Source organism: Oncorhynchus gorbuscha, linkage group LG10 (genome assembly GCF_021184085.1).
Source record: "Oncorhynchus gorbuscha isolate QuinsamMale2020 ecotype Even-year linkage group LG10, OgorEven_v1.0, whole genome shotgun sequence".
Classification (NCBI taxonomy): domain Eukaryota; kingdom Metazoa; phylum Chordata; class Actinopteri; order Salmoniformes; family Salmonidae; genus Oncorhynchus; species Oncorhynchus gorbuscha.
Genome location: NC_060182.1, coordinates 39,032,345 through 39,055,529, shown reverse-complemented (window position 1 = coordinate 39,055,529; position 23,185 = coordinate 39,032,345). Strand labels below are relative to the sequence as shown.

Genomic DNA, 23,185 nt, shown 5'->3' with positions numbered 1-23,185 from the left:
GCTTGCTATTGATATAGCTCCGGACGCCGAGGGAAAGAGAGAGAGAGCGGACAGCTTCAAGGCTGGTGTCGAGATGAGTGTGGGCCGCAAGCAATGTTGGGATGAGTGGAATATTGGGACGAACACAGAAAGGTCGATTTCTTAGGAGGAATGGGAGGGGGGAAATGAGGAATAAGATGAAGAAGAGGTCGGAGCTGAATTCGAGGAAGATGGCGTCAAAAATGGAGATGGAGTGTTGAAGAAGATTGGTGTCAAGCGCAAACAGCGAGCCGTGCGCCAAACCGAGTTCTGGAGGTGAAATGGAAGTGAATGAGGGCGAGTGAAGTGGAAGGTGTGAAGAAGAGCTCGGAGCCCGAGCATGATAAAGAAATATCGGGTCCAGTAGGAAGGATTTTTTTTTTGAGATAGTGGATCTTTGCCTTTTGGCGTATCCATTTTTGGTGGGAAATTAGTTGGGTGCAGTTGAATCAGTGAAGGCAACCTGTAGTAGACTTATGATATTGGTTTATGTTTCTTCTGACCAGAGGGAGTGGGCTCTCCGTGTCACGCAACTTGGGTCAATATATGTTATCTCGCTTTGCTCTTAGGAACATGGCACCATTGAAATTAGTGTTTTCTGGGGTAGCGTTAAGTGTGGAGGTGGAGCAATTGAAGTCGAAGATTTCCTGGTGTTTGTGACGACCGCCGTATTTGGTGCGACGCAGTTCCGGTGGTGAAACAGGAGTCGCTGTCAGTCCTTTGGAGTTTTGAGTCTTTACTCGACAAAGTCATTTTAGGATATCAGTTATCCTGATAGGGCTTTTGTGTTAAATCCACTGCGCTGTTTCAGGTGCACCATTTATAGTCGTCACAGCAGTATGTAGGAGGACATTTTCAAGATGTGTGCAGAAGTACACGGGACAGAGGATTGTGTAGTTTCGTTGGATAAAGTTGTGTGTCAACTGTAGGGGTGGGGAAGTGTCCGTCGGATGCGAGAGAGACAGGTGGAGGTGGTCAGATTCAGAGTAGTGCAGGTGCGGTATGCTGAGGCAGTGAAGAAAGTAGAGGAGGATGTTTCAAGGGTCCGGAGAGGATGCCCGTGATTAGTGGATCTGTGCCAGCACAGCGGGATAGGTCAACGAGTGATATATGCTTCAGTAAGGTTGGCTTTTTAGCTATGGTTATCAACTGTACCGCATAAATTGAATGTAAATCAGAGAAAATATATGTTGTGGTGCAGAGAAGCATTTGGTTATACGATATTTGACTTCAGAAATGTTACAGGGTGTGTTGAGTTGTGGTGTCCTGTCCTCCCAGGCCGGTGTCATGGTCAAAGTAGTGGAAAGGGGTAGTATATTTTTTTTAACGAGTGTAGCGTTAGTAGTAGGAACCATGAGCTATGTACCTTGGCAATTAGGGGACAAATAACAACAACGGATTAGCGACGTTTTCGTCGTTTGTATGATGATGATTATTATTATTATTATTTTTTATTCGGTTCATTACCAGTACAGTTGGTGGCGGCGTGCACTATTGAAGAATTGTTGCTACGTGATAATGTCGCTACGTTGAGACTCTCAAATCGATTGACACGTAGCTACAATTAGTAAACAAGGAAGAAAATTAAAAGTAGAGACAAATAAAATACAAGAAATAAAGCTATCTAGGTATGTATTTTCTTCGTTATAACGTTTAATTATGTATTAGTTAGTATTTGAGTTTAAATTCAAGCTAGCTAGAATAACATTAAATTAACGATGTAGATGGACAATTCCATGGTAACGTTAACGGGCTCAGATTTTTAACTTAAAAAAATACTAATAAAAACCATTGGTTTCAAAGTTTTTAACAACCCATTCAACTTTATGCACGAAGACTACTTTTAACAATTTCCTCCGAACATTTTACAAAAACACATTTACAAGAAGAACTGTGTAGATACAAAGTTTGGTTACATTATCAAACTGGCAGAGATTGGCAACATAATTACGGTAAACTTAGCATCTGCAGTTTTTTCCTGGAAATGTTTTTATTATTATGATTTATTCAGGGCTGCTAACTTTTGAAGAAAGCTTGTGTTGAGATTTGCTATATGAATTGAATTGCCCATGGCACAACCCCTAGATGGGGAGTCTGGGGGTTCTCCCCCAGGAAATTTGTATTTTTGAAAGCTAATTTCCTGCAATTATATTTTGACATGACTTAGGCCTATGACCAGGGTGGCCAATAAAAAACACAGGTCAGGTGTATTCAGGATGCTTTGAACATTTGACCACTTTGTTACTTTGAGATTTTTGGGGGATGAAATTGAAAGTCTAATTTAAAAATAATAATTTTGAAGTGGTTTGACACTATTCAGACAGTAATATCATTTGATGGAGAAACAGTGGGAAGCTTGGAAGCAGGGATTGATTCCTGTTGTGGAAAGTTGTATGGGGCACATGCTGGGGAGTGTTACCACTACTCAAAGGCTCTGCTCAGGAAATACTACTGTTAATGCTTGATGACAGTGGGTAACCAAATCATATATTGCAGTTTCCTTCTCCATATATTGTTTTCAAGGTAAGGACACAAACATTTTGTAATCTGGGTAAACCCTGCATGCAATTCAGGAGGGTTGGCCACCCTTGATCTACGTTTCCCAAATGCTGAGTGTTTGAAAATATTCCTGTTCTAACAATTAATTTCTCAATCACCCAACCTTCAAGCATAATCTAATTCATATTCAGGTCGTTTTTTTAAAATTGTATTTTTTACTTATTTATTAATGAATTTTTACCCCCTTTTCTCCCCAATTTTGTGGTATCCAATTGTTGTTAGTAATTACTATCTTGTCTCATCGCGACAACTCTCGTACAGGGCTCGGGAGTGATGAAGGTTCGAAAGCCATGCGTCCTCCGATACACAACCCAACCAAGCCTCACTGCTCCTTAACCCAGCGCGCCTCCAACCTGGAAGCCAGCCGCACCAATGTGTTGGAGGAAACACCGTGCGCCAGGTGACAAGGATATCCCTACCGGCCAAACCCTCCCTAACCCGGATGACGCTAGGCCAATTGTGCGTCGCCCCACGGACCTCCCGGTCGCGGCTGGCTGCGACAGAGCCTGGGCGCGAACCCAGAGTCTCTGGTGGCACAGCTAGTGCTGCGATGCAGTGATATTCAGGTAGTTTATGCAAATTAGTTGAAGATCCTTTCCATCATCTTACTCTACATAGACAAAGTATGATGTTTATGAGTTGTGAATCCCCCTACCATCTCTGCCTAGCATGTGCACAAATACGAAAATGTTCAAAAATTATATTTTAGGCCTGGAGCATTCAGTATTTGTATTACTTATTAAAAATGTCCATAAAGGACTGCAAAAATACATAGCCTGATATAATTCATTTTCAAAGACAATTAGGCATATCAGATTTCAAATATTTGATTACACTGGAAAAATAATGAAGAAGTGGAATAATAAAACCCAGTAGTGTTTTGCTGACAAGCACACTAATTACCCTATATTTTAGACCATTGTTATGCAGGATAATTGTACCACTGATCAGACTAAATAAAGTAAATAGATAATAAAAACTCATGAAAACAAGATTACAGACATCTGCCCTTAACACCTAACCAAATTATTTTTCTATTTATTGTCCCCCTTCTAGAATCAAATTTACACTTTTGGGTTCACAATCTGTTTGACTAAATTATTTTCATAGTTCAGATCCCTCTACCAAACTTCCCTGCTAAAACATACTGAAGGTCTGTCTGCTGCCTTTTTGTTGTCACATCCTAAAAACAAATGCAAGTGTGGATTAAATCGATTTTAGTACATGCTGTCAAAAGGCTGCATTCTACAATACGGACGGGAGTAACAGCAACCTAATTGTGTTGACAACATAAAACAGCACTACTGTGCTGCTCTATTTCCAGTTTTATAAAGTCACTCTCTCTCTCTCTCTCCATTCAGAGCCACTCTACTAATGTTGAGGGACGTTTCTTTAAAACGCGCACCCAATCCCCTTGATCCCTTACATAACTAGACCAATCATATGCTTCATTGTGCAACGGTTAACAGGGCTGTGGTAAACCAGGACAATGATAACACCGCTCACAATGTTAAATTGCAGGCGCAGATGCTACGATTTCAAAACGATTTGGAGCACAGTTGAAACGTATTCAATGGACTGGAGAAAATAAATGCAGTACTTTTCAATGCGTGAGATATGAGGTGTGGCGTGATGTGGGAGAGTTGGCTTCTCTGTTTACTGTGCAAATTGTTCAAAGTAGTCATTGTGCATATGGTTTGGTAAACTTTTAAAAAATCAATTGTGTTTGTTTGGCATACATTTGAAAGTGAAAAAAAATCCCAAGTTTCAGTGTAATTCCCTTACTATGGAATTGCCCGGCTACAGCACGGATAGCTACAGTCAAGAATCATTGGTAACGTTAGCTACATCAATCTATGTCATTTCCACCATCAACACAATAACTTTGACTTGTTTTTAGATCTGTCTCAGATCTCAGAATCCTGCCTCAATATGAACATATTTCACCACAGCATCAGATTTCATGTTCTCTTCAAGTTCTCCCAAATGTAAGCAGACCTAAATCAAGTTTCCAATGCAAATAATACTGCTCTGTTTGTAAGTTACTGACATGGTTAACTCAATGTTGTTTTCCCCAGTTCCCACTCTACCCAGTTACACCTGAAGAATGTCTACTCCAGCTTGGCAGTGTGCATGTTCGTGGCTGCAGCAGGCTCCTATGTCCATGTTGTCACAAGGCTCTTTCAGGTAAACAGTAAGCACACCACCCCATAATAATAGACAAACATTGGCTAACAGCGAGTAACTAACAGATAGATGTTAGTCAATGGTGAAGCGATATCTAATCAAAAATACTACTGGCTTTAATCATATTCCTTTAGGGTGGTTTGCTGTCACTTCTGTGTTCCCTGGGCATGATGGTTTGGTTGTCCATGACGCCACACAACTCGGAGACAGAGAAGAATAGACTGGCTATCCTTGCAGGATTTGCTTTCTTCACAGGTAAACTCAGGGCTCTAGACAGCAATCTTTGACTATTCTTGACTGTAATATCTCAGTATCATTAGAACAAAAACTCAATATTGTCAGTCAAATTTACTTTTTCTTTCTCACCAGGTGTTGGTCTTGGACCGGCAATGGATTTTGTCATTACCATTAACCCAAGGTGCTATTGAATATTGTTGGAAATAATTTCTTAAGTCTGTTTGTTTTTCAATTGAAGAGTCAAGAGAACGTGTCTTTGCCTATCTGGTCTCTCTAGCGTCATTGTGACAGCCTTCCTCGGAACCTCCATCATCTTCATCTGCTTCACTCTCAGTGCTCTGTACGCCAAGCGTAGGAGCTACCTCTACCTGGGAGGTACAAAGATGTTCTACACTATTCAGTAGCCTAGTTAACTCACTGAACGTAAACCCTTTTGCTCTTCAGGAGCATAAGTCATTCACCTATTTCACAGAATTCATGTCAAGTTAGTCAAGATATATACAGTTCATTCGGGAAAGTATTCAGGCATCTTTTTCCACATTTTGTTACGTTAGTCTTATTCTAAAATTGATTGAATTTTCCCCCTCAGTAATCTACACACAATAATGACAAAAGAAAACAGGTTTTTAGAAATGTTGAAAATAGTTATTTACATAACTATTCAGACCCTTTGCTATGAGACTCAAAATTATGCTCTGGTTCATCCTGTTTCCATTGATCATCCTTGATGTTTCTACAACTTGATTGGAGTCCACCTGTGGTAAATTAAATTGATTGGACATGATTTGGAAAGGCACACACACCTGCACAGATCTGGGGAAGGGTACCAAAAAATGTCTGCAGCATTGAAGGTCCCCAAGAACACAGTGGCCTCCATCATTCTTAAATGGAAGAAGTTTGGAACCACCAAGACTCTTCCTAGAGCTGGCCGCCCAGCCAAACTGAGCAATTGGGGGAGAAGGAACTTGGTCAGGGAGGTGACCAAGAACCTGATGGTCACTCTGACAGAGCTTCAGAGTTCCTCTGTGGAGATGGGAGAATCTTCCAGAAGGACAACCATCTCTGCAGCACTCTAGCAATCAGGCCTTAATGGTAGAGTGGCCAGAAGGAAGCCACTCCTCAGTGAAAGGTACATGATAGCCCACTTGGAGTTTGCCAAAAGGCACCTAAAGGACTCTCAGACCATGATACACAAGATTCTCAGGTCTGATGAAACCAAGATTGAACTCTTTGGCCTGAATGCCAAGTGTCACGTCTGAAGGAAACCTGGCACCATCCTTATGGTATAAGTATGGTGGTGACAGCATCATGCTGTGGGGATGTTTTTCAGCGGCACGGACTGGGAGACTAGTCAGGATTAAGGTAAAGATGAACGGAGCAAAGTGCAGAGAGGTCCTTGATGAAAACCTGCTCCAGAGCACTCAGGACGTGAGACTGGGGCAAAGGTTTACCTTCCAACAGGACAACGACCCTAAGCACACAGCCAAGATAAGGCAGGAATGGCTTCGGGACAAGTCTCTGAAGGTGCTTGAATGGCCCAGCCAGAGCCCGGGTATTTTGTGTAGTTTGATGAGGGGGAAAAAACAATTTAATCAATTTTAGAATAAGGCTGTAACATAACAAAATGTGTAAACATTCAAGGGGTCTGAATACTTTCAGAATGCACTGTACATACACTGTCTATACATTGTTTTACCATGTGATTTACTACTTTGATTTGATGTAATGTGTTCTTTGTCTTCTCAGGGACTCTGATGTCTGGATTGTCCATCTTGTTCCTTGTGTCTGTGTTGAACATGTTCTTTGGATCAGCAATACTCTTCAAGGTAGCCTAAATATTTATAGATCTATCTCTCTCGGGACTTGGATGTGAAGTGATTCCACTCATACATTGGAAGTGTGCAGTATAATTGTGAGGTCTCCGCAAGGTGACCCAGGTGTAACATAGCTCTTCTCTTCACTAACAGGCTCACATGTACATGGGGCTGGTCATTATGTGTGGCTTTGTTCTGTTCGACACTCAGCTCATCATTGAGAAAGCCGAGAACGGAGACAAGGACTACGTCTGGTGAGTCTTTTCAACATTTCACCAAATAATCAGTCGTAAAGCTTTTTACTTTGCTGATGTATTAGAATGGGAAAATAATATATAAAGTAATTGCAATGAAGTAAATGTTTTTCTGTCTTTTGAAAGGCATTGCGTGGACCTGTTCCTCGACTTTGTGACCATTTTCAGAAAACTCATGATTCTTCTTGCCATGAATGAGGTCATTTTTGTATTTTTCTTTTTTACAGACAAAATATGAATCTATCATATAATTTACTTTTCCCTCATGTAAGCACATTTCACAATATGCAAATTGTGATATTTTATATTTTCAGGACAAGAAGAAAGAAAAGAAGTAGATGGAAGAAATCCAATTGAAGTTTCAAATAAAAAATGATCTGTGAGAAGGAACAGAACCAGCAACAAAGCCTCTGGTCTGCAATGCTGTTGGTGCTTTTACTATTTGTCGTTCTATTTTAACTTATGGTATATTGTTTATTTGCTTTGTTTTGAGCTTGCAAAAGGAGGTTACGATAAAAGGCTGTATTTTAAGCTACTGCTGCAGTGATGATGCTTGTCCTGTAGGGAGAGTGGTTGTTCTATGAAGGCCTACGTTCGCAAAACTGTAAATGATTTTATGCCAAGATTTTTCGGTGGACTGTCCTGAGCTTGGAGATGAATCATTGTTTTATTTTAAGTCATAATATTTTGGTTTGTTGTCAGTGCTATTCCCCGCAATCGTTTTTTATTTTTATTTTTATTTATAGAAAGTTATGTGACGGACATCATGACCTGTGATAGTCTTGAGCACCACTCCTTGAGCTTTCTCTATTATTGTCTCCTGCTCCACTTATGTATGCTACCTTGAAGAATAACCTTATAAACAATCTCTTGGTACCGTTTTGCTAATTCAGATGACCTTTTCATGAAGATTTAGTGCACTTTATGGTCAGACTGGTGAGCTTTTGTGGCACAAAAAGGACTGGTCAAGGCTGTAGAATAGATGAACCAACTGCCGATGCATTCTCTCGCAAGATTTGTGCCAAATTGTATTTTCTTTCACGTTTTGATCATCTGTATACTGTGAAAAACACATTTTATAAGTGTAATTATGATAATCTAATTTGATACATTTTATTTAAATACATTTAAAAATGCTTAACTAAATGCCTGTTTTTCATTGCAGTACATGCACGCAAACATGCTGATACACATTTCAATTGCAAGGTATATGGTGCAATTTTCTTGTATTTATTTGTGCTTCAGTGAGAACACAAGAAATAATCATAAAAACAGTTTTTAAAGTATGTTGACATCCAGCATGAAACAAGAATCTATTTTAGCCAGGTGACTGCATTTACACAATATTACAAAAAAATGGACAATTACCCAAATTATGTGGAGTTGATTTAACATGAAAATAAATAATACAAATACATATTAATTGGACAATAATGTAGCCACATCTCATTTTCACAATATTATTGCTGGCATCTATTAACTTCAAAGAATGGTGAGCTAAACTAAAAACATATTCTGACCAGGTTTCTTGGCAGTTACAGAGACATAATCTGAACGACACCATCAACAAATAATTTTATACTTCAAAATTGTAATGTATTTATTCAATAGCGAAAAATCACAAACATTAACATTCATTTTTTTTTTAAGAGCTCAAGATAACGGAATCAGTACATTGTCTGAACTGATAAAGAAAAGAGAAGGACATATTGGTAAGTACTTGCATGGTCAGGGTGTTCAGCGCTCTGTAGTCTATAATAAATATAGTAAGATCTTTTGGTGAGGGTCAGAGTAAGATTGAACAAGGCATATTCAATTTCAACAAAGACTGAGAATGTTTGATATTGTCATCTTGTACGGATATTTCATAATCCTAAAATGATTTAAATGACTATTTTGGTTAGCGGAGTGTGTTCTTTCCAATTACCTCCCGTCATAAAACAGTGATATTCTGAATAGTCTATATCCTTTGGGTTGTAGTTATCCTGAGGAGAGGTTTTTCTTTCCAGTTAACCTTGCAACATAGCTGGTGAGAAAGCATACATGTAAGTCCTAAGGGGACCATCTTATCACAGTCCTTATCCATATTCTTCTAAAGGTGGTCAGTGCCACTTGTACCCTTTTCACAATACTGGGTCAAACCAAGTTGTATCCGGCTGGCTTGGTTACGCATCCACCATAGAAGCTGACACCATTCTGGAAAGGACAATGTGAACAGGAAATAGTTGAGCCAGTCCAACGTGATTCGGGTTGACACGATAGTGTGAAAAGGGTATATCTTAGCACAGTCCATATCCCATGTTCTATTAAGGTGCGTCAGTCAGCACCGCAGTAAGATCTGCAAAGCACCTGTCTCTCTGCCTCCCCCTGTCATCCCTGGCTACCACAGGAAGAGAGGCTGTCGTAGAGCGAGTCACTGAGTGACTCAGGGGTCTCTAGGACCTGGGGTCGGCTGGGGGAGAGGGCTTCCTCAGGCCTCTCCCTCACCAGCTCTAGGCCCGTCTCCCGGCCAAGGCCCATCTCTGGGGCACTGGGTGTACTGCGGATCTTCCCACGTCGGCTCAACCCTGTCTGGGCCGGCACCGGCAGACTGCTGGGGTCCATGTTACGAGAGACAGAGGGACCACAGGCCTTCTATAAGGAGGAGGCGGAAGAGGAGTGGAGAGGAGGGGGGAGAGAAGGAGGGAAGAGAGAGACAGTCATTTGTAAAAAGTTCACAAATGTCACAAATCCACAATTCATTTTTAATAATCCTATTCTAAATGATTCATGAGCACATTGTAAAGAATTCACATATTTCAAATGGAAAATAGTTAGTCTGACATTATTGTCATGTTTTCAACCCACCCCTCTGAATGGGGATCCATAGGGGGCAGTCTCCACCTCTTCCTCCATGGCCAGGTACACCTCAGTGGGCCCTGCAGCGGTCTTCAGGTTGGGGAATGTCCAGGTCTTTGAGTGGGGGGACAGCATGTGAGCTCCATAGGCTTCTTTGTCTGCAAAAATTACAAAATACATTTGATTCTTAAATGAAACAGGGCATACATAAAGCACATTGTTATTGTATAAAACTAACATTTTCCTATACCAAATCATCAGATTGCTATACCCTTATGATGATATGTTTGTTTTTGAGTATTTAATATTTAATATAGTGTATTGTGATATATTTCATATTACATACAGTGATAATGTATTTGATATTATGAATTGTGATGTATATTTCTCACTACTGTACCTTCATGAATGACCCCAGCTGTCTGTCTGTTCATGCCTTTCCCCTCCAGTACAGACCCGTACAGTACCGGGGTGGTCATCTCTCTGTGAGGTTGATAGCACTGCTCCAGGGATGAGGGTTCTCTGTCCAGGGTCCTAGCCCTCCTTCCTACCCTCCCCGGGGAACCAGAGGAGCCATGTTCAGCTCCAGCCCCCCTCATCTTAGACAGGCTTCTTCCTGCTGCCCCACTACTGTAGTCAGGCAGAGGGAACGTTCCAATGCCACTGTCTAGTGTGTAAGTGGAGGCTCCAGAAGCTAGTAGGAGAGGGGAGAAGGTAGAGAGAGAGAGGAGAGGAATTGTACTTGTTACATATTGATAAATGTCCATGTTGTCATTTTCGGTTAATAGCTCCTACAGTTGAAGTCGGTAGTTTACATACACCTTAGCCAAATACATTTAAACTCAATTTTCCACAATTCCTGACATTTAATTCTAGTAAAAATTCCCACCACTTTATTTTAAGAATGTGAAATGTCAGAATAATAGAGATAATTATTTATTTCAGCTTTTATTTCTTTCATCACATTCCCAGTGGGTCAGAAGTTTACTTACACTCAATTAGTATTTGGTAGCATTGCCTTTAAATTGTGTAACTTGGGTCAAACGTTCCGGGTAGCCTTCCACAAGCTTTCCACAATAAGTTGGGTGAATTTTGGCCCATTCCTCCTGACAAAGCTGATGTAACAGTCAGGTTTGTAGGCCTCCTTGCTCGCACACACTTATTCAGTTCTGACCACACATTTTCTATGGGATTGAGGTCAGGGTTTTGTGATGGCCACTCCAATACCTTGACTTTGTTGTCCTTAAGCCATTTTGACACAACTTTGGAAGTATGCTTGACCTCTGAGACTATCACAGTGCAGGTGCATTTATACGGAGACTTGATTACACACAGGTGGATTGTATTTATCATCATTAGTCATTTAGGTCAACATTGGATCATTCAGAGATCCTCACTGAACTTCTGGAGAGAGTTTGCTGCACTGAAAGTAAAGGGGCTGAATAATTTTGCACGCCCAATTTTTCAGTTTTTGATTTGTTAAAAAAGTTTGAAATATCCAATAAATGTCGTTCCACTTCATGATTGTGTCCCACTTGTTGATTCTTCACAAAAAAAATACAGTTTTATATCTTTATGTTAGAAGCCTGAAATGTGGCAAAAGGTCGCAAAGTTCAAGGGGGCCGAATACTTTCGCAAGGCACTGTATTTTTGTTTCATCAGACCAGAGGACATTTCTACAAAAAGTAGGATCTTTGTCCCCATGTGCAGTTGCAAACTGTAGTCTGGCTTTTTTTATGGTGGTTTTGGAGCAGTGGATTATTCCTTGCTGAGCGGCCTTTCAGGTTATGTTGATATAGAACTCGTTTTACTGTGGATATAAAAGATTATTTTGTACCTGTTTCTTCCAGCATCTTCACAAGGTCCTTTGCTGTTGATCTGGGATAGATTTGCACTTTTCGCACTAAAGTGTGTTCATCTCTAGGAGACAGAACGTGTCTCCTTCCTGAGCGGTATAACGGCTGCGTGGTCCCATGGTGTTAATACTTGCGTACTGTTGTTTGTACAGATGAACGTGGTACCTTCAGGAGTTTGGAAATTGGAGGTCTACAATTTATTTTCTAAGCTCTTGGCTGAATTCCTTTGATTTTCCTATGATGTCAAGCAAAGAGGCATTGATTTTGAAGGTAGGCCTTGAAATACATCCACAGGTACACCTCCAATTTACTCAAATTATGTAAATTACCCTATCAGAAGCTTCTAAAGCCATGTCATCATTTTCTGGAATTTTCCAAGCTGTTTAAAGGCACAGTCACCTTAGTGTATGTAAACTTCTGAACCACTGGAATTGTGATGCAGTGAATTATAAGTGAAATAATCTGTCTGTAAACAATTGTTGGAAAAATGACTTGTGTCATGCACAAAGTAAATGTCCTAACCGACTTGCCAAAACTATAGTTTGTTAACAAGAAATTTGTGGATTGGTTGAAAAACATTTAACCTCTTTTTCTCCCCAATTTCGTGGTATCCAATTGTTTTCATCGCTACAACTCCCGTATGGGCTCGGGAGAGACGAAGGTTGAAAGTCATGTGTCCTCCGATACACAACCCAACCAAGCCACACTGCTTCTTAACACAGCACCATCCAACCCGGAAGCCAGCCGCACCAATGTGTCGGAGGAAACACCATGCACCTGGCAACCTTGGTTAGCGCGCACTGCGCCCGGTCCGCCACAGGAGTCGCTGGTGTGCGATGAGACAAGGATTTCCCTACTGGCAAAACCCTCCCTATCCCGGACGACGCTAGGCCAATTGTGCGTCACCCCACGGACCTCCCTGTCGCGTCCGGTTACAACAGAGCCTGGGCGCGAACCCAGAGTCTCTGGTGGCACAGCTGGCGCTGTAGTACAGCACCCTTAACCACTGTGCCATCCGGGAGGCCAAAGGCAATTATGAAATGTAAAATATTCTCTGTTTTGATTATGTAAAGTGTAAGGAAGAACTAAATACAAGCAAGACTGGATCCCTCCATCAACAAGGATTGTGAGCAGACCATTTTCCTACCTGCAAAGGGCGGGTAGTGAACTAGGTCCGCTAAATTCTCATCTGAGGGGACGTTGCTTATCAGATGTTCTGAACCCTGAGTAAAGAAAAAACAGAAACAGAGTTAATTAAGTGAAATAACAGCCAAAAAACATACATAGTACATACAACAATAATCACATAATAACATAAGTCACACAAAATAAAGTAAAAAATACAACCTTAAGCAACAATGAATGGGGTTCACAGGATCAAGATCAGCTTTTTGAGCATTAGCGTGACCTATGCAAGAATGAGTTGTTAATAGTTTCCTACCAAATTCAGTGTGGTTCATCTTAGGGATGACCATGATAGAGATGCCAAGTTTCACAGTGGTTTAAATGGACATGTAAAGTCAGATTTTTGATTTGTCAACTTTTGACCAATCCTTTTAGCTTTTCTCAAACTAAGTTCAAGTGGAACTGACAGCATTTTAGCAACATTAAATCTGATTAAAATATGTTCATATAGACCCCCAGGAAGAATGACAACTTTAAAAAAATATGTTTTGTAATTTTCACATTTTCATAAATTCATAGAATGTTTGGGAACGAGGTACAGTAAGGTATTTGTGAAAATTCTGTAGCAATATAGAGTGGGAAAGTGGCCGTGTCGCTTGGACAATTAATAGACACTGCGGTAAATAAAACCTAACAAAAACATCTGTCGTCCAGGACAGGAGTCTACGCAGACCGAGGCATTATAGCCAATCAGAGCTACAGTAAGCCTTTATGTAAATAAGCCATTTTCAACAGCGCAGCTTTAGATCATTAGAACACATTCTTCAAAAGCCAAAAAATACACCTGAATGGATTTCTGAAAATATGTACAGTAAATACCAATTTTACAGTCCTATTGATCAAACAACCATGAAAAGATAGGCTCTCTCCCTCAGTTATGCACATCAACAACAACAATATCCACAACTAATGCTAGCCAGAGTGAGATGATCTTAAAATAAACAAAGGAATATTAGATAAACCCTCTCAAACGTTTTTCAGCTAGTTGTCCGTCAAAAATGCACTGATAAACGATGCAGAATAGTAGCCTACTCGTCTTTCTGCAGATTGCCTGCCAATGCATGCTTGTCCCAACCAATGATGTATATAAACCCTGGATTAGGAATGCTATGTATTGGCCATTGAGAGGCTTTAAAACTATCTGTCGGACATATTGTCTCTCTCCAGTAGGCGCAGTCATCCATAGGAATGAATGGAATTCAACCGTATTTAAATTACACTGAACAAAAATGTAAACACAACATGTAAGGTGCTGGTCCCATGTTTCATTAGCTGAAATAAAGGAGGAGAATGTATGTCTTTCAGCCACCCATGGCTGAACCCCTGCCCAGTCATGTGAAATATATAGATTAGGGCCTGATGATTTTATTTAAATTGACTGATTTCCTTATATGAACTGTAACTCAGCAAAATCTTTGAAATTGTTGCATGTTGCGTTTCTATTTTTGTTCAGTATAAATGTTTCAAGGACAAAATTACACGTATTTAAGTATTTTTGTTGTTCTAGTGGGGACAGTAAAATTAGTCATCTCAATGAATTATTACTTTAAGGATTTTTTAAAAAATATATAAAAACATGTTTGTATGTTTAGCTCACATAATAATTTAAAAGTATGCATTAAGGTGTCTGTAATAGAATACAGGTGGCAAAAACAAATGTAGACATTAATAAATGCATTTCTATATCTTCCAAAATACAACACCCCCTACTGGTCATCTAGTGTATGTTTCACGCATTAATCCAGTGTTGAATTGCTAAATTGTAATTATTTCACCACTATGGCTTATTTATTGCCGTACCTCCCTAATCTTCTACATTTGCACACATTGTATATTGACTTTTCTATTGTGTTATTGACTGTACGTTGTTTTATTCCATGTGTAACTCTGTTGTTTGTGTCGCACTGCTTTGCTTTATCTTAGCCAGGTCACAGTTGTAAATGAGAACTTCTTCTCAACTAGCCTACCTGGTTAAATAAAAGTAAAATAAAATGTCAAAAATAATAAAAAATACTAACCAATAATTTACATGAACCCTAGATTGCATATGCTATTTATTGGCCATTGGGAGTCTTTGAAGCCACCGGTCGGCCATATTGGCACTCCCTAGTAGGATCAGTCCTCCACGGGAATGAATGGAATTACACAATTTAATTTTGTTGTTGTGGGGACAGTAACATTCATACTCTCAAAAAAAAATGCTTTCAGGAAAATGTTTTTAAATATTATTTATTTTTTATGTTTAGCTCACATAATATAATTTAAAAGTACGCATTATGTGTGTCTAATAGACTGAATGTGTCAAAAACGGATGTCGAGATTAATAAATGCATTTCTATAGCTTCCAAAATATTTTTTACATTTCAGGAGTGCCAAGATTTCAATACAGCACCCCTGTCAGTCATCCAGGGTTTATACACATCATTGGTCCCAAACCACATTTTGACAACTGAATGGGAACTTGCCTGTCTGCTTGCCCATTTGATCGATGCAAAATACATTTGATTGACAACTAAGGGTGCGTTTGTAAATTTCCTCCAGTGTGTCAGAGTGCGCTCTAGGTTGTTCGTAAACTCAGAGCGTTGTCAGATTGTCTGTTCGTAAGTTCAGAGAGTTTTGCTGGACACTGGACGCTCTGGCCAAGGAGTAGGGTTGATCCGAGCTTTCCTCACAACGGCACCCAAGCTAACTGGCTAAAGCTGGCTAGAACACTTCACTGACCATTTCACTCACCCTAGCAGAGTTGGTTAAGCTGTACATGTTATCTGGAGGATTAGTGACCAACTGTGCTGCTGGCAACAATTAAATCACTTTTTTTGCTGATGTTTACTGACACCTATGGAAGCCAATTCCCACCACCATTTTTGAATGACAATACTATCTAAAAATGCCAAAATACTAAGTCAAGATTTCGACATACTATCTCTAAATTTCAACATGCTAGGTCAGAATTTCAAGATACTAAGTCCAAATTTTGAGATACTAACTTGAATTTTGAAAATAGTAGAACATAGGATATGTTTCTTCATTTGTAGCATTATGTGGCAATTTCCATCTATCCACGTTGCAGAGATCAGTACAGCAGGGCCACCGGCTGTGGCGAGCTGGAATTTTCCCCAACACTTTTGATTCAGTTTAATATATTGACACAAAAGCATTGAAAAGAGGGAAAAGTACTATTGTTTAGACTGATTTGCCTCATGATTTGTCATCTGTGCTTCAGTCTGATCAACTGTAGCTTACTGATAACAACCACAGTTGCAGGTAGCCTAGAGACGCCTATGCACGCTGATCCCCTCTGACCAAGGGAAAAGAAGAGGTAACGTCATTTACTTCTAGCCTAAGCTATGTAATGCATTTATAGCCTAAGCTATGTAATGTATTTATAGCCATTTGTGTTAAGAGAAAATGTGAATGTGATCAAATTTGGTTTGCATTCAAACTTCAGGTGTCTAGGCTACCTAGACCTTATCAATTCAAAATTATTGACTGGAATTAATAAACACAATTTTTTATTATTATTTTTTTTTTAATCTTTATTTAACTAGGCAAGTCAGTTAAGAACACATTCTTATTTTCAATGACGGCCTAGGAACAGTGGGTTAACTGCCTGTTCAGGGGCAGAACGACAGATTTGTACCTTGTCAGCTCGGGGGTTTGAACTCGCAACCTTCCGGTTACTAGTCCATAGTGATAACATGTTTATTTATTTTATTTAACCTTTATTTAACTAGGCAAGTCAGTTAAGAACAAATTCTCATTTACAATGACGGCCTACCCAGATGACGCTGGGCCAACTGTGCGCTGCCCTATGGGACTCCCAATCACGGCCGGTTGTGATACAGTCTGGAATCGAACCAGGATCTGTAGTGACGCCTCTAACACTGAGATGCAGTGCCTTAGACCACTGTGCGAGTAACTTTTTAATTACAGATGCAAAGGCCTACACGATGCAACCCTGCAGAAAACAAACTCAGCCCTCAGTTCTATTGTCCAATCGCAGTTGTTGTCGATAACTATTATTATTATTATTTTTTAAATCTTGTCCCAGATAAAACCGTTTTACAGCTGATTTATTACTTTGTTATACCCTCCAACTTGGGTCCGAAGTTTTACCTGGTTAGGTTAGCCCAGTGGTCCTCAAACCTCTCCTCGGGGAACCCCAGAGTTTTCACACAGAACTTGTTCACCTGATTCAGAGTGCGCTCTTCACAGACAAATCCCAATTTCAACTGTACCGGGCAGATGGCAGACAGCGTGTATGGCGTTTGTGAGCGAGCGATTTGCTGATGTCAACGTTGTGAACAGAGTGCCCCATGGTGGTGGTGGGGTTATATGGGCAGGCATAAGCTACGGACCACAAACACAATTGCATTTTATCGATGGCAATTTGAATGCCTTGAGATACCGTGACGAGATCCTAAGGCCCATTCAGCACGATAATAATGGCACAAGGATCTGTACACAATTCATGCAAGCTGAAAATGTCACAGACATGTCACCACCCATTGAGCTAGAGCTGAGCGATATATCAAATTAATTCAAATTAATGTTTTTTTTGCGCAATATTCCAATTGCCTGTATCGCAAGAATGTAGGTTTTGTGTCCGCTTATTCTCATGTTGTATTTTTGGTCTTGTCTCCTTCGCTCCTCTGTGTGCACCTTCCTATTTACACCAGAGATATCGATATAATGACGAGATTCACATCTCCGCCCTAGCAATGGGAGTCATTGTCCCAAATGCGGGAATGCTGCGACAAGCTGTCTCATCCTGATCTTTTTCACCTGTCTTGTGCTTGTCTCCACCCCCCACCAGGTGTCTCCAATTTTCCCCATTATCCTCTGTGTATTTATACCTGCGTTTTCTGTTTGTCTGTTGCCAGTTCGTCTTGTCTTGCCACGTTTTACCAGCGCTTTTTGCAGTTTTCCAGTCATTGTAGTTTCTGTTTTCTAGTCCTCCTCGTTCTGATTATTCTGCCTGCCCTGACCCTGAGCCTGCCGTCCTGTACCTGTCGGACTCTGATCTGGTTGCAAACCTCTTTTTGTCCTTGACCTGCCCTTTGCCTGCTCCCCGTGTTATAATAAATGATCTGAGAACTGAATCATCTACCTCCTGTGTCTGTATCTGGGTCATATCCTGAGTTGTGAGAGTACGAACTGGCCATGACTTACCCAGCAGAATCCTACCAGCCCCGCAACGCTGTCTGCCTACAAGGAGCCACCATTGGAAGACACGAGGAGCTACTTCAGAACCTTATGGAAGGACTCCATACCTTGGCGGAATGCCATGACCAGGGTTTCAACTCAGTGCTGGAGCAATTCCGCGAGTTATCTACAGCAAGTCACTACAGTAACCCCCCGCAGCAAGCAGCAAGTCACTACAGTAACCCCCCGCTACCAGTGGTGCTACTGCCCAATCTAGCCCGGCTTCCAGAGAACCCTGCTTACCTCCTCCAGAGCGCTATGTTGGAGATCCAGGATCCTGCCTGGCGTTTCTCTCCCAGTGTTCTCTCATCTTTGAGCTGCAGCCCTCTTCGTTTCCCTCAGATCACTCGAGAATAGCATACTTGATGACGCTGATGTCTGGGAGGGCTCTCGCCTGGGCTACGGCAGTGTGGGAGCAACAATCCACCATTTGCCTCAGTCTGGAGGAGTTTGTGGCAGAGGTTAGAAAGGTGTTCGATTCTCTGTTGTCCGGGAGAGAGGCTGCTCGTAAGCATCTGCGCCAAGACTCCCATAGTGTGGCAGACTATGCAGTAGGTTTTCGCACTTTGGCCGCTGAGAATGCCTGGAACCCGTAAGCTCTTTTCGACACGTTCCTGAATGGATTATCAGAGGTAGTCAAAGACGAGCTCGCAGCCCGGGAGCTTCCCATGGACCTCGACTCTCTCATAGCCTTGACTGTAATAGTCTGCTCCCTGTCACACTCGCTCGTCCAAGGTGCCAGCCTCACCTCCGAGGAATCCCGGAAGTACCCGGGAGAATCCGATGTCACCCAAGTTCCCACGGGAATCACCGAGGGCCATCGACTTGCTTCCTCTGGAGCCCATGCAACTTGGCAGGGCCAGATTTTCTCCTGATGAACACTTACGCAGACTGAGCACCGAGAGCTGTCTGTATTGTGGAACTGCAGGACATTACATATCTACTTGTCCATTAAAAGACCATGGTCATCAAGCAGGTATGAGTACGCTGGTGAGCCGTACGGGAAGTTTCCCTTCTTCCATTACTCGCACCCCTCTCCATGCTTTTCTGTTGTGGGGTGACCAGTCCAAATCTCTCCGGGTGCTCATTGACTCTGGGGCAGACGAGAGCTTTTTGTTAAATCAGAAAAATGTGAATTCCATCTCCTTCCTAGGGTACGTCATTGCTGCTGGAAATATTCAGCTGGACTCTGACAAGGTGAGAGCGGTGATGGATTGGCCTCAACTCACATCCAGAGTACAACTGCAACATTTCCTGTGGTTTGTTCATTTATACCGCCGCTTCATCCGGGGTTACAGCACCCTGGCTTCCCCTCTCTCAGCACTCACCTCTCCCAAAGTTCCATTCACGTGGTCTCCAGCAGCTGACTGGGCGTTCTCGGACCTCAAGCATTGGTTTATTACAGCTCCCATTTTAACCCATCCGGACCGTCCCATCAGCTTGCCTCAGACTTCATTCAGAGTGGGGGCTGTTCTGTCCCAGAGTTTTGCCAAGGACCAAAAGTCGCATCCCTGCGTTTTCCTTTCCCATCGTCTTAACGTCTTAAATCGAGAACTACTCGCGGCCAAGATGGTGTTGGAGGAGTGGAGGCACTGGTTAGAGGGGGCGGAACATCCATTCGTAGTGTGGACTGATCACAAGAACCCGGAATATCTCCGCACCGCCTCAATTCTAGGTAAGCTTGATGGGCCCTGCTTTTCACTCGGTTCAATTAACGATTTCCTACCGCCCGGGGTCCAAGAATGTGAAGCAGTCTCATGCTTCCATAGCCCAGCAGCTACACCGTCGGACCCCGTGACCATCCTCCCTACCTCTTGTCTCATATATCCCTGGACTTCGTCACTGGTCTCCGTCCATTAGATGGAAACACCACGATCCTTACAGTGGTGGATAGGTTTTCCAAATTTTCCCATTTCATTCCCCTTCCCAAGTTATCCTCAGCCAAGGAGACGGCCCAGCTCATGGTGCAGCACGTCTTCCGGATCCATGGACTTCCGGTGGACATTGTCTGCGATCGTGGTCCTCAGTTTCTGGAAGGCGTTCTGCACCCTCATTGGGTCATCGGCCAACCTGCCCTCTGGTTTTCACCCCCTGTCTAACGGCCAGTCGGAGCGAGGACCTGGAGACGGCTCTTCGTTGCCTCGTCTCTGCCCACCCCACCCCCTGGAATCAGCAACTAGTGTGGGTGGAATACGCCCGCAACACCTTTCCCTGCTCGGCCACTGGTCTCTCGCCTTTCGAGTGTTCCCTGGGATATCAGCCCCCACTCTTCCCTGAGGAAGAGGTCAGCATACCCTTGGCCCCGATGTTCGTCCGCCGCTGTCGCCGTACCTGGAAGAGAGCCCGGCCCACTCTTCTCAAGATCACCTCCAAGTATCGGCAACAGGTCGGACCGCCACCGTCCCTGCTACCCACTACCGTCTTGGGCAGAGGGTTGGCTGCCCACTTGGGATCTACCTCTCCAGATGGAGTCCCGTAAACTTCCCCTCCGTTTTATTGGCCCTTTCCCCATCTCAAAAATTCTTAGCCCCTCTGCTGTTTATCTTCTGTTGCCCCACACCCTCTGTATACATCCCACCTTTCATGTGTCTAGGATTAAACCTCTATCTCCTGTTTCTTGCCGTTCTGTCCCTGATTGACGCTGCCCTGTATTACTGACCCTCCAGCCTCTCACGCCAACAATGATGATAGACCACATCTTCCTCTCTAACAATGCAGTTTCAACTCGCTATTTGTATTTAAGATTTGGTCCAACAGAATCGGTCATATAGACAAACACATTGAGACATAATTTTACTGTAATAGAGGATACGTTCACTAACAATACTCTTTTTATGTCTCAACTACTCAAATTGCACGCCGAGCAGACACTACTGAGAGTGTGAATGAATATTGATTCTGGAAAATGAATGCTCAGTTTGTCACACACAGCATTGGGGTACCACCTAATTCATTGTTATACTAGCTGTCTAGTCTGTTTTTGATAAATGTGCAACCAGCTTAAAACACAATTATATAAGGAACTGGAAATTCATTCTGAGAAATAAGGTAGCCCACTTGATTTCAACATATGAACAAACATCTGGACAGGCTAATATGCTTTCCAAACAGTTGGAGACAGACAGAACGGTATGTTCATAACAATTAAATGGTTCAACCTTGTTAGCTAGCAAATACTGTAGATCCAAATCGGCTAAACTGTAAATATAAAAATTAGCCAGCTAATCACTAGCAAAAAAGGGCATTTTTATATACAGACTTGAAAGCCAGATCATTTTTATTATTATTTTGATAGAATAATTAAATTATTAGTGGGTGTTATATATAGCCTAGGTATAACTTCACAAGTCCTGAATTCATTATCCTTGTAAGGATCTGACGGCGAGTGAGTGATCTGCCTCTACCCTCAGTCCTATTAGCCAACATACAATCATTGGATAACAAAATAGACGAGCTACGATCACAAATATCCTACCAACAGGACATAAAAAACTGTAATATCTTATGTTTCAGAGTCGTGGCTAAACGACGACATGGATAAAATACAGCTGGCGGGGTTTGGGCTGCATCTGCAAGATAGAACTGCTGTCTCCGGTAAAGACAGGGGGTGGCGGTCTGTGTATATTTGTAAACAACAGCGGGTGTATGAAATCTAATATTAAGGAAGTCTCAAGGTTTTATTCAACTGAGGTAGAGTATCTAATGATAAACTGTAGACCACACTATTTGCCAAGAGAGTTTTTATCAATATTCTTCGTAGCTGTCTATTTACCACCACAAACCGATGCTGGCAATAAGTCCACATCCAATGAGCTGTATAAGGCCATAAGCAAAAAGGAAAACGCTCATCCAGAGGCGGCACTCCTAGTGACCAGGAATTTTAATGCAGGGAAACTTAAATCCATTTTACCTCATTTCTACCAGCATTTTAAATGTGCAACCAGAGGAAATTAAACTCTAGACCACCTTTACTCCACACATAGAGACGCATACAAAGCTCTCCCTCGCTGTCCGTATGGCCAATCTGACCATAATTATATCCTCCTGATTTCTGCTTACGAGCAAAAACTAAATCAGGAAGCACCAGTGACTCGGTCAATAAAGAAGTGGTCAGATGACACAGATGCTAAACTACAGGACTGTTTTGCTTCCACAGACTGGAATATGTTCCTGGGATTCTTCCTATGACATTGAGGAGTACACCACATCAGTCACTGGATTCATCAATAAGTGCATCGATGACGTCGTCCCCACTCTCACCGTAAGTACATACCACAACCAGAAGCCATGGATTATAGGCAACATCCGAACTGAGCTAAAGGGTAGAGCTGCCACCATCAAGGAGCGGGACTATAACACCGACGCTTATAAGAAATCCAGCTATACCCTCAGATGAACTATCAAACAGGCAAAGAGTCAATACAGGACTAAGATTGAATCGCACTACACCGGCTCCGACGGTGTCGTATGAGGGAAGCACAGCCTAGGGCTGGGAAGTACAGCTGTGAGCTGCCCACTGAAACGAGCCTACCAGACAAGCTAAATAGCTTCTATGCTCGCTTCGAGGCAAGCAACACTGAAGCATGCATGAGAGCATCAGCTGTTCCGGACGACTGTGTAATCACGCTCTCCGCAGCCGATGTGAGTAAGATCTTTAAATAGTTCAACATTCACAAGGGCCAGACGGATTACCAGGATGTGTACTCTGAGCCTGCGCTGACCAACTGGCTTCACTGACATTTTCAACCTCTTCCTGACTGAGTCTGTAATACCAACATATTTCAAGCAGACCCCATAGTCCCTGTGCCCAAGAACACTAAGGTAACCTGCCTAAATGACTACCGACCCGTAGCATTCACGTCTGTAGCCATGAAATGCTTAGAAAGGCTGGTCATGGCTCACATCAACACCATTATCCCAGAAACCCTACACCCACTCCAATTTGCATACTGCCCCAACAGATCCACTGATGATGCAATCTCTATTGCATTCCACACTGCCCTTCCCACCTGGACAAAAGGAACACCTATGT

The 23,185-nt window shown here is 42.1% G+C and overlaps 2 protein-coding genes across 7 annotated transcripts in view; one reads left to right on the top strand and one right to left on the bottom strand.

Annotated features, from left to right (window-relative positions):
- The first annotated feature begins 11 nt into the window (after positions 1-11).
- LOC124046050 (probable Bax inhibitor 1) lies at positions 12-8,215 on the top strand. Of its 5 annotated transcripts, none has more exons than XM_046366005.1 (10): positions 12-331; positions 4,478-4,565; positions 4,656-4,764; positions 4,899-5,019; positions 5,134-5,182; positions 5,279-5,376; positions 6,748-6,827; positions 6,969-7,069; positions 7,196-7,268; positions 7,384-8,215. In XM_046366005.1, exons 1-10 carry the CDS (start codon positions 310-312, stop codon positions 7,405-7,407), a joined length of 765 nt encoding a protein of 254 aa, XP_046221961.1. In that variant the 5' UTR covers positions 12-309; the 3' UTR covers positions 7,408-8,215. The 5 variants fall into 5 exon arrangements, with proteins under 5 accessions (XP_046221961.1, XP_046221960.1, XP_046221963.1 ...); XM_046366004.1 differs by having other exon boundaries at positions 12-1,136; XM_046366007.1 differs by having other exon boundaries at positions 13-294.
- Positions 8,216-8,278: 63 nt separating this feature from the next.
- The window catches only part of nckap5l (NCK-associated protein 5-like), a 57,832-nt gene continuing 42,925 nt past the window's right edge, over positions 8,279-23,185 (bottom strand). For both annotated transcript variants that reach the window (XM_046366003.1, XM_046366002.1), the window contains exons 10-13: positions 12,911-12,986; positions 10,308-10,601; positions 9,917-10,065; positions 8,279-9,703 (exon numbers count right to left, since the gene is read on the bottom strand). In XM_046366003.1, the coding sequence (XP_046221959.1) occupies positions 9,440-9,703; positions 9,917-10,065; positions 10,308-10,601; positions 12,911-12,986 (783 nt within the window). In that variant the 3' untranslated portion in view covers positions 8,279-9,439. The remainder of the gene's footprint in view (positions 9,704-9,916; positions 10,066-10,307; positions 10,602-12,910; positions 12,987-23,185) is intronic.